This window comes from Ceratotherium simum, chromosome 9 (assembly GCF_057802395.1).
Source record: "Ceratotherium simum simum isolate JZ-2026a chromosome 9, ASM5780239v1, whole genome shotgun sequence".
Classification (NCBI taxonomy): Eukaryota; Metazoa; Chordata; class Mammalia; order Perissodactyla; family Rhinocerotidae; genus Ceratotherium; species Ceratotherium simum.
In genome coordinates this window covers 72,677,040-72,692,312 of record NC_141908.1, presented here as the reverse complement: position 1 = coordinate 72,692,312, position 15,273 = coordinate 72,677,040, and the positions used below count along the sequence as shown (strand labels likewise).

The window sequence follows — 15,273 nt, the reverse complement described above, 5'->3', positions numbered from 1 at the left end:
TTCCCTCATTATCTCACCCCTTTTTCAAAAGAAAAAAAAAATCTCTGTGGGCCTCCCTATGGAGGAAGGGCAGTATTTATTATCTAGCTGCCCTGCCATGTCCTGGACTGATAAGATGTTGGAAAAGTAGCAACATGGTAAATATCAGGATAGCATGCCGCCACCAGCTTCCTCTTAGGTCTCTTTCCTGCTAAAGACAGACCAAGTGTATTGTGTAGCATTGCATAGCGCTTGAAGTCCAGGAGGGCATGTGAAGCTGGCTTTGTATACCGTAAGGCCTGCAGGTGACAACAGAGCTGATTCCCTGACCCCCGCTCCTGTAATGGTCTCTCTGTGGTTTAATAATACCCAAGCATGGGATTTTCCCAGAGTTAAGACTTGTGATTTTTCTCACAGACTTTGGGAGCAGCACTGGGCATGTATATGGGTTGTGACAGTGGCAGGGAACTTTGTAATGGGCCTCAGGCCTGCAGTAGTAAAGCTGTCACATGGTTCTAGGAGGCAATGGGCGAAACCTTCCACGCATCCAACCATCTAAGCAACAACCTGGGAACAGTCAGACCCAGAATATCACACTGTACTGAACCATTTTCTGTTTTTGGAAGTGTACGCCTTTTATTCCTTCATGCCTTCTTTCCTACTATTTCCCAGAGCACCTTTCTAACTGGCTAACTCCTGTTTATCCTTCAAGATTCAGCTTAAGTATCATCTCTACCTGTAAAGCCTTCTTGGACTTTATAGTGGGCAGATTTAAGTAGTCTTGTCTTTATTACTGAGATATTCTGTATCTCATAATCAGTCAGTATATCTATGTATCCATCGAATTTCTTTTTCCTCCAATTTCAGAAGTGGGTGGCCAGGTACTTCTTCCTAGTGTGTCTTAGTCTGGAAGCTCCACTGAGACCTGTCCACCATGGGTGACCCTGCTAGTATTTGAAATACTGGTGGCATAGCTTTCAGCATCACAGCAACATGCAACCACCACAGTGTGACAGCCGACAGGTGTGTGGTATGGTTCCCTGACTGGGACATGAACCCGGGCCGAGGCAGTGAGAGTGCGAGTCTTAAGCACTAGACCACCAGGGCTGGCTAGCTTAACAATAGATTCCACTTAATTTACCTCTGATCCAAGACTAGTATTCTTTTATTGTTGTATAGTACTTACCATTTCTCTGTGCTTTATTTAGCCACAGAATATATTATTGAGCAGCATCTACCCTCTTGGGGACATAAAAATTGTGGATTTTGGAATGTCTCGAAAAATAGGGAATGCATGTGAACTTCGGGAAATCATGGGAACGCCAGAATACTTAGGTAAGAATTTCCTTTTATTTTCTACACCATTTTGAGATTTATTAACTAAATGATACCTCTATAAAACTATATTTTAGAGCATGTAATTCCAGGATATATTTGGTTCAGGTATTTTAATGCATTGAAATTGGTTATGCCACATTAAAATGAACTGTAGTGAACGTGAGATTATTGAGACGTGCACAACAATTCACAGGACATTGGACATGTAAGCTCAAAAGTTTAATGTTTGTTCATAAAGAGCAAAAGGTGAAAGGGAAGTTAGGGAGTAGGAGAGATGGATAAAGAGGAAAATGCAGAATCAGGTGGCCCATTATTGCCTTTGAAGCCTGGCTGTTGGGTAGACGTCACTTCTGCTTCTGTCCTGGGCTCAGCTCCACAGCTGTTTACAATACACGTATCTTCGGTTTTGCAGGAATTGTTAGCACGACTCCTTGCTGTTTGTTGCTGCTGCTTTGAAATGTGAGGTTTGCCTAGGGTTGTAAAGGAGGGTTTTGATGAAGAAGGGTGCCAAAAAGAACCTATGATTGGGCAATCTAGGGATATTGTACTAAATCAACAAATTAGATCATGCAGATGAAAGATGTTTAAGTTGTATGAAGCAGGATATAAATTTAAAATATTGTAATTTATAGTAATAATGTTTTTACACTTTTTTGTTGTTGCTGATGTTGATATCCCCCTGTGGGCATTGAAAAGATACAACTAAACAGAACAGGTGCTGCCAGCAAGGCAGCTGACTTTCCCAAAATGAAAAGCAAAGCAAATTACTAACTTCTGACTGCTAATAGGGACTATGGTGTCCTAGAATAAATGATTGCAGTTATAGATAACTCAGCCCGCAGAAGTATGTGAAAAGGTTTAGGGGGTACAACGGAGGCTGCCAATGTATATGACTCAAAGGCTTTGTTGACAAAAGTGTTAGGCTTTAGGAAACAGTTTCTCTTTGGAAAAATTATGAAACCATACTATGAAACAAGAAAGTTATTATTCAAGCATAAATCCTAGTCTGGACTCTACTAATCTGAAATTTATAGTAATGTTTAGAAACTATAGAGAATTTATTTTGCACTTTTAAAAAAATTTTGACAGGGGAGGAGACAGTGGGAAATTAATTGCTTAGGAAATTAGATTTTTGATAGTTTAAGAGGGGTATTTAATCTACTTGAAAATCTAAAGCATTTCCCAAATCAGTCTAATAAAATAATGCAAACTAATTCCTAACAGAGTAATAAAATAAAATTTTAAAAGATTCAGCTTGTAACATTTTACTTCTTCATAATTGTTTTTCTTGAGATTAATCTTAATGATTAAAGAAAAAACAACTATATAGCTACCTGTTACTCCAAGAATATTATTGTTGCTTTTGAACCATCTGGTTATATAATTTGCTCAACATTAGATATGTTTAAATGTCCAATCACAAGATAATTAATATACTGCTAAATTTCTATTGATCTTCTATTAGTATTCTTTAAAATTAAATCCAGTTTTAATTTAATATAAAGTAATATTCGTGTTTTTAAATTTGTCAATATTGAATTTGAATTTTATTTTTTCTTTCAGCTCCAGAAATCCTGAACTATGATCCTATTACGACAGCAACAGATATGTGGTAAGATTTTGTTAGTTACCTAAATGCCTTTATTAAAAGTTGGGTAGTATATATTCTAGGGTTCTTTGATTCCAAAGGGAAATAATAAGGCTTTCTTGAGAAGATTTTTTTCAAGTATTTTTATTATGCCGTAGGAAAATATTTACCTGTTCATTCTTTTAAGTAACACTTTGGCTTTGAGCCAAAGATACAGAAATAAATAGGAAAATTCCTTTCCTGGGGGAAGAATGGGTCTGTGCTCTGCTACATGTTCTACGATAAAGATGAAATGCTATTTAATAAGCATGGAGGAAGCGCAGACAAACACCAGATGGGCGACAGCTGATCTAGGTCTAGAAGAGCTAGGAAGGCATTTGTTAAGCAGAAAAATGAGGTCAGGTCCATGTAAAAAGTTTGGTTTTATAAGAGAATATCTCTAGGGTATTGTGAGTTTTTGTGGCTGCCGCAGAGAGACTATCAGAAGGAGCAGAACTGGAGTTGCTGCGGGCACTTGAGTGGGGACCGCAGCGGGGGGCGACTCCACAGGCCGAGCAGAAGAGTGTAGACATATGCCCTGTGTTCCGTGGAACTATCATGGCTTTGCCAAGGGAAAAGGGTCCTGTGGCTAAATAAGTTGGTGAAACATGTACTGTATATATTGTCTTTTTCTGGTTCCTGAGCACTGGGTTTGTCATTAACATATTTAAGGCTCTGAAAAGTTTTGCAATGAAAAAAAGTCTGCCTGCTCAACTTCGTGCTTTGTCAAACCTGCAGACTGTGTTTGCACAGCACTGTGTTTGCTGTGTGTGTCTCACAGATCATCACTGTGTCGTTGGACACCGTTTGGGAAATGCTGCTCTTTGAGCAACTTTGTGTCCTTGATAACAGGCGTCTGTGTGAGGGTAGACTGAAGAGATATAGTTAATTTATTTATGATTATATAACATGTGCATTCCCTTCATATTGTTTTTCTGTGAGGCAAACTTGGAGATAACACAATTGTTTTAGTTTTAATAATATAGGAACTTTGAAAAGTGATTTAAGTTTGTAGTTAAACTGTACAAGTTTTGACAACAGGAATATGTTGAGTATCAATTTTACTTTATATAAATGTGTTAAGATTAACACACATTTTAAGTTCTCCTCTTCTCCCTTGTTTGTTTTTCAGGAACATTGGTATAATAGCATATATGCTGTTAACTCATACATCCCCATTTGTGGGAGAAGATAATCAAGAAACATACCTCAATATTTCTCAAGTTAATGTAGATTATTCAGAAGAAACTTTTTCATCGGTTTCACAGCTGGCCACAGACTTTATCCAGAGCCTTTTGGTAAAAAATCCAGAGTGAGTAATAACATTAATTTGTTTAAATAGTGTTACAAAATAAATAATATGTGTCTATCAAGAGAGATACATTCTAAAACAGTATAAAATTATTAGAGGTGTCCTCTCAGGTTTCAGGTAAAATGGGAAGAGGTGGAATGAGAGGTCATTAAATAACAAGTCCAGAACTTCAAACATAGAGAATATGAAATATACAGCAGGAAATTTTGGAATGAATAGAAGATTCGGGTTACTTCTCTCTCAACCTTCTACTAATCCCTGAAATTCCTTAAGATAATTCAAAATAGGTTTAAGTACACGTGGCTGGTTATGATAAGCCTTTGTTGTGAATGATCTGTAGTTAAATAATTATAGTTGTATAACAAGTACAAGTTACTGATTGTCAGATCTTGAAGGATCAGATGCTCTTCAACTGCCTCCTGAAGAAGGATCTTGAAACTATGGACTCTAGGTTACCTCGCTTGCTGGCAACTTCAGAGCAGGAAGAGAAAAGCTGACCTCCCTTTTCTTTACCCGGATCAACCCTATTTACTTACTCGTCAGGTCTTTTATCTCTGACAATTACGTCATCTCTTCGAGGACTCAGTTTCCTTATCTGTTTAAGAAAAAAACCTCATAGGTTTGTTAATTATTTTATTGGCTTATTAGAAGACTAAACAAACTCTCACTGACTGTATTTTAGACATGAAAGGTTACTTAGTAGAAATAGTAATAAATTATAAACCAATGTTACTGCAATAAAAAATTAAAAAGAAAAAAAAGAAATAGTAATAATACTGTTTGTTTCTGGTTATAAGCAGTTTTCATTTTCTTAAATATTTTTTTACTTACATTCTAAAATTTCTATAGTGAGCACATTAATTTTTTTATATGCAGAAAAAATGAACATAAAAGCAAAGACTAAGGAAACATGTTCTAATGGTAATGGTGGTTATATTAAAGTTGGAGTTCTAGTATAGATAGGTGTTTTTCTTCCTTTTGAAATATTGTAATATTTGACCATACTACTTTTATAATAGAAAACAAAATTTAAAAACTCAAAATGTTGAATAAATATCTTTGAAGAGTAGCCTTCGTTTTCAAGATTTAGCAGTTATTGCTTTTAAGAACACAAAATAGTAATAGAGATTATAAATTACTTACATATATTTTCATTTAAAGGGTTTGTAAACCCAAGAGACTTAATTTTACTAATTTTTATTTGTGATGCTAACCTGTTCACAAGCTTTTTGACCAGATAGTCTCATCTGTAAGCCCCAGGATAAGTTGAATTTTCAGCACATGTCAGAGTTAAGGAAGCTCTGGGTACTCCAGTTTTCCTGTTATTATTCCCTTCTGTACTATGAATATGTGTTATTTCATAATAAATAAAAAATAAGTCTATAATATATCAAACTGCAGACATTTCCAACTTGACTTTTGGTTCTCAATTTTCTCTTGGTCTTTCTCTCCAAGGGAAAGACCAACAGCGGAAACCTGCCTTTCTCATTCTTGGCTGCAGCAATGGGACTTTGGAAACTTGTTTCACCCTGAAGAAACTTCCAGTTCCTCTCAAAGTCTGGATCATGCAGTAAGGTCCTCTGAAGACAGGATCGCTAAGTCCTCTTGTAATGGAACCTGTAGTGATCGTGAAGACAAAGAGAATATCCCCGAGGATAGCAGCATGGTGTCCAAAAGGTTTCGCTTTGATGACTCGTTGCCCAATCCCCATGAACTTGTCTCAGATTTGCTCTGTTAGCACGTTTCTGTTTGACTCATTTGGACTGAATTTGGAATTTGAAATCCACTCCCGTGTGAGATTGTGATTTGTAGCTTCACATATGGCGTGTTTATATTGTAAATGCACTTTTGCATAGAGGAATTTGGGAGAAAGTGTTTTAATGCTAAATTACTAGTTACTAGTATAATTTTATTTCCTGTCCTGAGATGTCAACTCTGCAGAGAAGAAGGTATTTAAATATATGACAAAAAATAAAATTGTGCATGTGAGTGTACATGTTAATGAAAGAATTCAAGTTCAAATGGATTTTTCAAAATATTTTACATATCAGGAAGAACAGTGGTTTGGGTTATATTATAGTTGATGTAAACTGAACAAAATGAAGACATCTGAATTCAATAGATTCTCTAAGGTAAATCCTATACCATGTCTCTATTGACAAAATTTTGTTTAAGGTAACAGTGTCAAGTTTAAGCAAGAATGTATACTGTTTTATAGATGCTCAAGAGGTGTTTTACATTTGAAAATGTTTTTCAATCACGAATATTTTGAAACTGCATAAGATTTCCATATATATGTTCTGCCATATGAGATAGGTCCTTTAAGCAGAGCAGAGAGGGAGTTAGAAACCTGATTAGGGATATTCTATACAAGTTGGAGCAGAGAAAAGAGTAGCACAGCATCATTTCTTTAACTCGAATGTCTTTTGCCCACTCAACATACTTCTGATTTAATAACATCTGAAAGATGGAGAATAGATGGTGTACAAGCGTAGAGGATTTTCATCCTCCAGCGTTTCTAGAGTGGAAGATACTTAGGTAAAACTGAGTGTGCTCTTTTTTTAGCCCACCAAACATATTTACTAATTGAGTGAAGAAGAAAATGCTGACAGACTTAGGCAACTTAGAGAGTTTAGACATCTTCTAAGTCTTAGAATATAAGCCAGTCATTCAGTTAGAAAAGTATGCATAAAAAATATCACAACACCAGTAGGACTTTAACACAGTGCCAGAGTTAGCAGTAGCAAGGTGGATGTGATCATAAAACGTGATGACATCAAGCTCTTCTACAGTTCTTTTGTGTGTGTGTGAGGAAGATCAGCCCTGAGCTAACATCCATGCCAATCCTCCCGCCTTTGCTGAGGGAGACTGGCCCTGGGCTAACATCCGTGCCCATCTTCCTCCACTTTACATGGGACGCCGCCACAGCATGGCTTGACAAGCCGTGCGTCAGGGCGCACCCGGGATCCGAACCTGGGCCGCCAGCAGCAGAGCACGCTCTGAACCCTGGCTGCCAGCAGCAGAGCTCCAGCACTTACCTGCTATGCCACGGGGCTGGCCCCTCTTCTACAATTCTTGTGTAAAAGTCCTACTAAGTGATGGGGCTCAGCAGAAGGTGATAAGAGTCTAGGGACAGCAGAATGTTTGATCTGTTGCTGGTGACTGTGTTCAGTCTTAATAGGGGGGAAATTTACTCCTTTTTGGGTAATCTTTGATGACTTTCCACCTGATGACTGTTAAAAAGTCTGTTATATTATTATGTTAAGATAATTTTAACCTCATGACCATGTTACTATATCAAAAGAAATGATATTTTGATTAAAAAAAATCCTTAAGTTTTCCCCCTTTTAAATTATGTATGACTGTCAAACCTTTAATTTCTTGAAATTTGGTTAGACTCCAAATAACTTAAAACTGTTCTTAATAACCATCAGGTCACTTTATTTGGCTAAATGGTGAATTCCTTTTATATCTTCAGCATTTCTTAAAAGAAAGGTTATTTCTACTTGTGTGTGTGTCCATATGTGTATATGTATATGTATAGGTGTGTGTATATATGTATAGATAGATAAAATATAGTCTTTAGACAACTTGCTCTCAGAGATTCTTTACTCTGTCATGTTGTGCTCAACTCAGGTGCCAAAGGAGCTCTCTTCTTATGACATGTAAATATACGTTTAAATTCTTTAAGAAGTAGTTTGTTGGTTCAGTAAACTAGCCATTGCAGAAGCTAAATTGGCGTCTTATATATCTAAAACTGAGAAGTTTTTTCTAAAATGTTGATTGTCCATTTATTTGCCTTCAGTATTAAGCTAAAGCAGGTAAAGCTTAGTAAGTCATTGGAGAAAGAGGAAATGATTACTTTTACAAAAGACTTTATTATACTTTTAAATTTCTAGAGGAATTATGCCAAGCTAAAAAATAAAAAAAATCAAGAAATGTTTGAATTTTGAATTATAAGCTGGTTCTTAAAAAATATTTTCTACCAGCTTTCTTTTACTCTGGGGAATCTTAAAATAGTTTTGTATGCTTCCCCTTAGTAGAATACACAGAGTTGTAAATTTCCATACCTTATTTCCTAACAATTTTTGTTGTAAAAAAGCAGCTAGTGGTTGCACAAACGGTTTAAAAATTCAGTTTTTTCATAAAGGTGAATTTAAATGTTTTCACTGAATGAAGTGTGAAAATAAATTAAGCCAGTTTTTAGAGAGAATGTATTAACAAGTGACTCAATTCGTACTGTTTTTCTGCCAAGATTCAAAACAAATGTCTATCAAAAGCAGATGATGTATCTCACTAACTGGGAATCTGGAGAGCCCCTCTGGGGTGGATAGATGTCAGTAACACTTCAACACATCTGAGGGTTAATGTTAAATTCTGATGAGATTATAAAGTTTAATTTGCCTTCTGGATAGGATCCTTGGATAGATGGGATTAAAAAATAGATGAGTTAGAGATGACAATTACAATTGTCATTTAAACTGTTCCCCCCCACGATAAAGTTAACCTAACTCTGAGTAAAATTATAATGGCACTTGAAAGAAGTAAGCAGTACCTGTTCTCCAGTCTGTAATGAGATGAGGTGCCTGGGTCAGAATATAAGTCAACACCTTGCTTCCTTTATCAAGAAAATCTTGTTATAAAAAAAATCAGCTAATGAGTGACATCATTCATTTTCATTCCGGCACAAGCTCTTTCTTTCATGTTGGATGGATCACAGATAGTTCATAGACCATATTTCGCATAGCCTTGTTCTAAGCAACGTTTATAAATGTTGATATTTTATAACTGTTTACATTTCTTCTGTTTATTTTTGAATTTTCAGTGTGGTATGTGACTTGGAAGCTTGTCCTTATTCATTGTTGTGTAAACAATTGTACTTTAATTTTAAATTGTGTTAAAATTAAGTTATCTGACTTCCAATTTGGAGAATTGTTATCAATTTATAATTTTATAAAAGTTTTAAAGAACTTTAAACTCTAGTTGTAAATTTCACACAAATTACAACTGCCCTCCGTCTTAACTTTTATTAAATAATCATGTTGCTTAAGGCATATTGACCAACATTATTATGAATACTCCAGGGAAAAAAAGCTTATTACATCAACTTAATGATCATTTTGGTTAAAAATTAAAAAGCACTTTTTTTACATTTATGGTTGTCTTTTGCTTTAAAGTATTTTTAAATTTGTTATTCTTAAAAGCAAACCTCCTTGCCTGGAGGATCTAGCCTTTGACCCACTCCATCTCTGAACTCCCTTTCCAATACAGATGTGTTTATTAGGTACTGTCTGTTGGAAAAGCCGCATAAATTTGAAAACAAGAAGATATATTCTCTGATAATAATAGATACTTTTAGAAAATTTCAGTCAATGGCAGTGCACTGCATAGTGCATCAAGATGCATAAGGGATTTTTATTCACCCAAAAATAGGTGAACTGTTTTTGGGGTTTTTTTTGGTTTAAATAAATTGAATTTTAAAAAAGATGAATAAAGGATTCTTCAGGAATTTTATAATCTGCAGACCAAGGTACAGTCAATTCCCATTAGTTAGGATAGTTATGTTCTGGAAAGTTCCCACAAGCAGTGAATACTGAAACATTGCTTCTAGAGGAAATACAGGGTTAGGTTCCTGCAAGGTTCTGTTCATAATTTTTGTCAACTGATCAATACATAACCTTGTTTTATGTGTGTTTCTGTTTAAAGACATCTTTTAAAATACATATTGTTGATTCATTAACATTAAGCTCATGGCCAACAGCCCTATAACTCACACCTGAGTGAAGCTTATCTGATACATGTATTTTCTCCGTAAAGCACATGACAGCCTTGTGCATAGGACACTGACTACACAGCATTTCAGAACGATGTCTTGGGCATTTGTAACACTGAAATCACCAACAAAAAGCACAAAAATGCAAAAAACGTGACACTAAATACACCACAAAAAAGACATTTGCCATAGAGTATGAGAGCTGAAACAAGGCAGAATGTCACCTTGCTCGACCTCAGCTGGGAGCCTGTGCGTCAGGCAACTCAAGTTTTTCACCGCTGTGAACATGTCTGCGAATGACCATGAAAGCACCATGCGTTTTAATTTTGGGGTTACAAATAAATCTTAGCAGGTAGGTGAATTTGCAAATAAGGAATCCGTGAATAACGAGGGCCAACTATACATGCTAAAATCACCATATGTAAGAAATACGAAGTGTGATGAGGGAAATGGTGTGCAGAACTTGGCAATTAATTGAATCCATAGGAAGGAGAAATTCATATGTTGGAACTTTTTAATTGTGAGCAATTTCCTTTCAGGTTCCACATCTTATTTTCTTTTTCTGGCACATAAATATTCCCAAATTTTTCTCTTTAGCCCTAATTTTCCTCCTGGGCGCTGAAGTCATGTATTATCTTTATTTGGATATAGGATGGTATCCTCAAATGTAAAATAGCTCTAAGTAAAATCATGATCATATTCTCCCATTCTGTATCTCCTCCTCTCCCAAACTTCCTGACTTGGTGTTACCTCCCTTAATTAACACAGCACTATTTACCCACACGTCACAACTGGAAATCTGTAGGTGTCATTTAAAAATTTTGTTTCCTTAATGCACCTCTTCCCATTAGTCATTAATTTCTATCAATGATATCTCCTTATGTATCTTATAGTCATTTCCTCTTGATTCTTTTTTTAATTGATGTTTTAATGGTTTTTAACATTGTGAAATTTTGGGTTGTACATTTTTGTTTGTCCATCACCATATATATGACTCCCTTCACCCCTTGTGCCCACCGCCGACCCCCACTGCCCCTGGTAACCACAGTACAGTTTTCTCTGTCCATGTGTTGGTTTATATTCCACATATGAGTGACATCATACAGTGTTTGTCTTTCTCTTTCTAGCTTATTTCACTTAACATAATACACTCCAGGCCCATCCACCTTGTTGCAAATGGGACGATTTTGTCTTTTTTTATGGCTGAGTAGTATTCCATTGTATATATATACCACATTTTCTTAATCCAATTGTCAGTTGAGGGACACTTAGGTTGCTTCCACTTCTTGGCTATGTTGAATAATGCTGCAATGAACATAGGGGTGCATAAGCCTCTTTGGATTGTTGATTTCAGGTTTGTTGGATAGATTCCCAGTAGTGGGATCACTAGGTCATAGGGCATCTCTATTTTTAATTCTTTGAGGAATCACCATACCGTTTTCCATAGAGGCTGCACCAGTTTGCATTCCCACCAGCTGTGTATGAGGGTTTCTGTTTCTCCACATCCTCTCCAACACTTGTTGTTTTTTGTCTTGGTGATTATAGCCATTCTAACGAGCGTGAGGTGATATCTTAGTGTTGTTTTGATTTGCATTTCCCTGATGATTAGTGATGTTGAACATCTTTTCATGTGCCTATTGGCCATCTGTATATCTTCTTTGGAGAAGTGTCTGAATATTTATTTATTTTTTTCCCCCAAAGCCCCAGTAGATAGATGTATGTCATAGCTGCACATCCTTCTAGTTGCTGTATGTGGGACGCGGCCTCAGCATGGCTGGAGAAGCGGTGCGTTGGTGTGCGCCCAGGATCCGAACCTGGGCTGCCAGCAGTGGAGCGAGCGCGCTTAACCACTAAGCCACGGGGCCGGCCCTCCTCTTGATTCTTAACAGTACATGTCCTTTCATCTAGATCTAGATTGTCTAGATCATCTAGAAAGGGGTCAGCAAACTTTTTCTATAAAGGGCTAGTTATTAAATATTTTAGGCTTTGCAGGCCAGACAGTGACTTGTTACAACTACTCAGTTCTGCCGTTGGAGTGTGAAAACAGCCATGGGCAATATGCAAATGAATAGGTGTGCCAATAAAACTTTATAAAAACAGACAACAGGCTGCATTTAGTTTGTTGACCTCAATCTGGATTATCACAATGATGTTCTAACTGATTCCCCTAGCTCTAGCATGATTGAGACGGGAAGAGAGGCTAGAAAGAGACAGGGCAGTGAGTCTCATCTGAACTGACTCCTTCTCTAACAAGCAGCCTTGCAAGAGGAAGAGGGCTGAGAAATGGTCATTGGATATAACGATTTCACTAGAATGACGAGTTTGCATGGAGCTGAGAAAACAGTGGGAAAGTAGAGGCCACAGGTATAGATGGGTCTTCCAAGAAATCTAGGAAAGAGGAAAAGAACAATAGTTCGAAGAGTGTTTTAAAAGAAGTTTTAGGATGGGGAGGACTTGAAAATGTTAGTAGGCAAAGAGGAGGAGTCCACATGGAGGCAGCAATTTAAATGTACAAAAGAGTGCAAGAGGATGATAAAAAATGCCAGAGAAAGTGATGAGATCACAAGCACAAATGGAGGGGTCAACTCTGGCTAGAAGAAGGAAAAACATTTTCTTCTCACAGACAAAAATGAAGAAAAAGAAAGTGGATGACAAGAGAAGCGTGAAGTAGGAGGCTGATCAGTTTCTCCTTACCAGGAAGATTGCAGCTAGTCCTCTGCTAAGAGTAAAGGAAGTGGAGGTGGGTGTGGCTTGAAGAGTGAAAATTTGCTAAGAGATGGGGAAAAGAAGAATCCTTGAGCAGTGGCGGTCAAATGAGTGGAGTTTACAATCTATCAGGAGAGACAGACATTCAATATCCAAATATTAATTTGTGATTCAATAGTTTATTGTGTTAAGTATGTGGCCAAATAATTCTTGTAATACTCATTTATAATTTCTACCTATTTGTTTTTCCTTTTATATCAGGAGACTGTGCTTCTTTGCATCAGGGGAGGTAGATAGCAGCACTCAAGAGAGAAAAAGAAAAACATGTTCCATTGGGGCTTTTATTTGCAAATACTTACATCTATTGAGAAAAATACAGTTTGAAAAGAGTAGAAAAGGCTCAGACAGTAACAGAGAGATCTATAGGTCTTGGAGCAGCAAGAACTTTGCCCAGTTCTCCCGCGCATGTTGAGAATTGCACGACCTTGTAGAGAATGGTCCACCACCAGGAATGTGGCTTCAAGGGCTTAGGTAGAACCAAAAATGTTGTGTGGAGTAGACGTTGTCTCTGGAATGATCAATGATAGCATTGAGCCTGAGAAGAATTTCTCATGTGGGTCTTATTAGAGCATATTCTTTTACTTTCAACAACAATCCTCATGAACAGACGGCTCTTGCTAGAAAAACAACAGATTTCATATAACTGGTTCTAACTGTGTTTCTTGGTGGAAGCTGGAAGCCTTCAACTACAATGCAAGTTTCTAAAAGTAATTCTTCTATTACTGTGGAAGACACTGTAGGTTGGCTAACCCACCAGCCATAGCCAACCCCCTTCTCCTTTACCTGGCTCCTCTACAGAGGCTATTCCAGCTCGCTTGGAGCTAGAGATGAACTGGAAATCTGCTGGGTGGCTTCTGAAAGGCTTTTGATTTCTGGATGAAAACCAGAAATGCTGACAGGCCCATACCTCCCCACCGTCTTGGATGGGAGCTGTTTCCACCATCTTGTAACTACGAAGGAAGGGACAAAGGAATTCTGGAGATGCTGGCCCTGACAGTATTGTCCCACTGAAGAAACGGCAGCAGTCATCTCCTTCTCGACTTTTCAGTATGTGATTTTAAAAAATGTCCTATTTGTTTAAACCATTCTCTTTTGGGTTTTTTGTTATTTGCAGCTGAAAACATCTTAATCGACACAATCATCAATGTTTCTCAAACTCACGTTCATCATAATGTTATTAGCTGTGTGGCAAAGAAAGCAAGTGTGGGCACCCATATGATGTTTTGGAAAGACTGTGTTCAACAGTGTTAAACATGCATCTTTACTGCACGATTCCTTGGAGGCTTTAATTTACGCTGAGAATCTCCAAGTGAGGAACCCCGTGTGCGATGTGTTTTCTAATTACTTTGACCAAGCTAACATCTCTCTGTGGTATCCATGGACACTCACTTGGAAAACACTAAATGCCAAAGCAATGTAGTCCAGGGATCTCTAAAGATCTGGCTTATCCAGCAATAGAATTAAGTTATTTTGTAGAATCATCTCTTGTATTGCAGAAGGGAATGGGAAGGTCAGGCTCCTAATTCTTAATCCAAGTAGGACCATTGGTAGCATGGTAAGCTTCTTTCTTTTATTAGAAATTACCATTAGGGTCTGATACAAGACACTCTGATTCTCATGGGGCCCTCAATATCCTGAAGATGTTTCCTTGATAGAAAGTCATTGGCATGGCTTCCTGCTGGGGACTCAGATTGGCCATGTCTTGGCTTCCAAACCAGCAGACTGCACCCTTATTGCTCCTTCATTTCTATCAATTTAACTCATTTGTGATATTTTCCACAACCAAAAGCAAAAGCCTTGTATTAGATTTCTCCCCAGAAACAGAACCAAGAAGATAGGTATAGATACATAGATATATATAAGAGGAGATTTGTTATAGGAAATGACTCTTGTGGTTATGAAGGCCAAGAAGTCCCACAATCTGCCATCTGCAAGCTGGAGAACCAGGAAAGCTGATGGTTTAAGTCCCAGTCCAAGTCTGAAGGCCAGAAAACCAGGAGGGCCAATGTTGAGGGCAGGAGACGATAGATGTCCCAACTCAAGCAAAGACAGCAAATTCTCCCTTCCTCTCCCTTCTTGTTCTATGATTCAGGCCCTCAACTGATTGGACGACGCCCACCTGCATTGGTGAGCGTGATCCTTTTTACTCAGTATACCAATTCAAATGCTAATCTCTTCTGGAAACACCCTCACAGACACATCTAGAGATAATCCTTTACCAGCTGTCTGAGCATCACTTAGCCTTGTCACATTGGCACATAAAATTAACTATCACAGGCCTTTCCATAACTTCTGACTTCTTCCTTATTTATCAAAGCTTTTCTATAGGAATAAAGAAGTTCCAGCATTTTCACATACACAGTTTCTTCACACACACGCATACACACACAAAATTTTCTCTCTCATTATTATAGGGAAAAGTAAAAGTTTTACTTATAGGAAACAAATTGATCTTTCAGCTTATTGAAATTGATTCAA

The 15,273-nt window shown here is 37.4% G+C and overlaps 1 protein-coding gene across 3 annotated transcripts in view; it reads left to right on the top strand.

Moving 5' to 3' along the window:
• STK17B (serine/threonine kinase 17b) overlaps positions 1-9,773 on the top strand; it is a 32,809-nt gene extending 23,036 nt beyond the window's left edge. For all 3 annotated transcript variants that reach the window (XM_004426752.3, XM_087435519.1, XM_087435520.1), the window contains exons 5-8: positions 1,188-1,314; positions 2,881-2,929; positions 4,077-4,256; positions 5,712-9,773. In XM_004426752.3, coding sequence (XP_004426809.1) covers positions 1,188-1,314; positions 2,881-2,929; positions 4,077-4,256; positions 5,712-5,994 — 639 coding nt within the window. In that variant the 3' untranslated portion in view covers positions 5,995-9,773. The remainder of the gene's footprint in view (positions 1-1,187; positions 1,315-2,880; positions 2,930-4,076; positions 4,257-5,711) is intronic.
• The last annotated feature ends 5,500 nt before the right edge of the window (positions 9,774-15,273 follow it).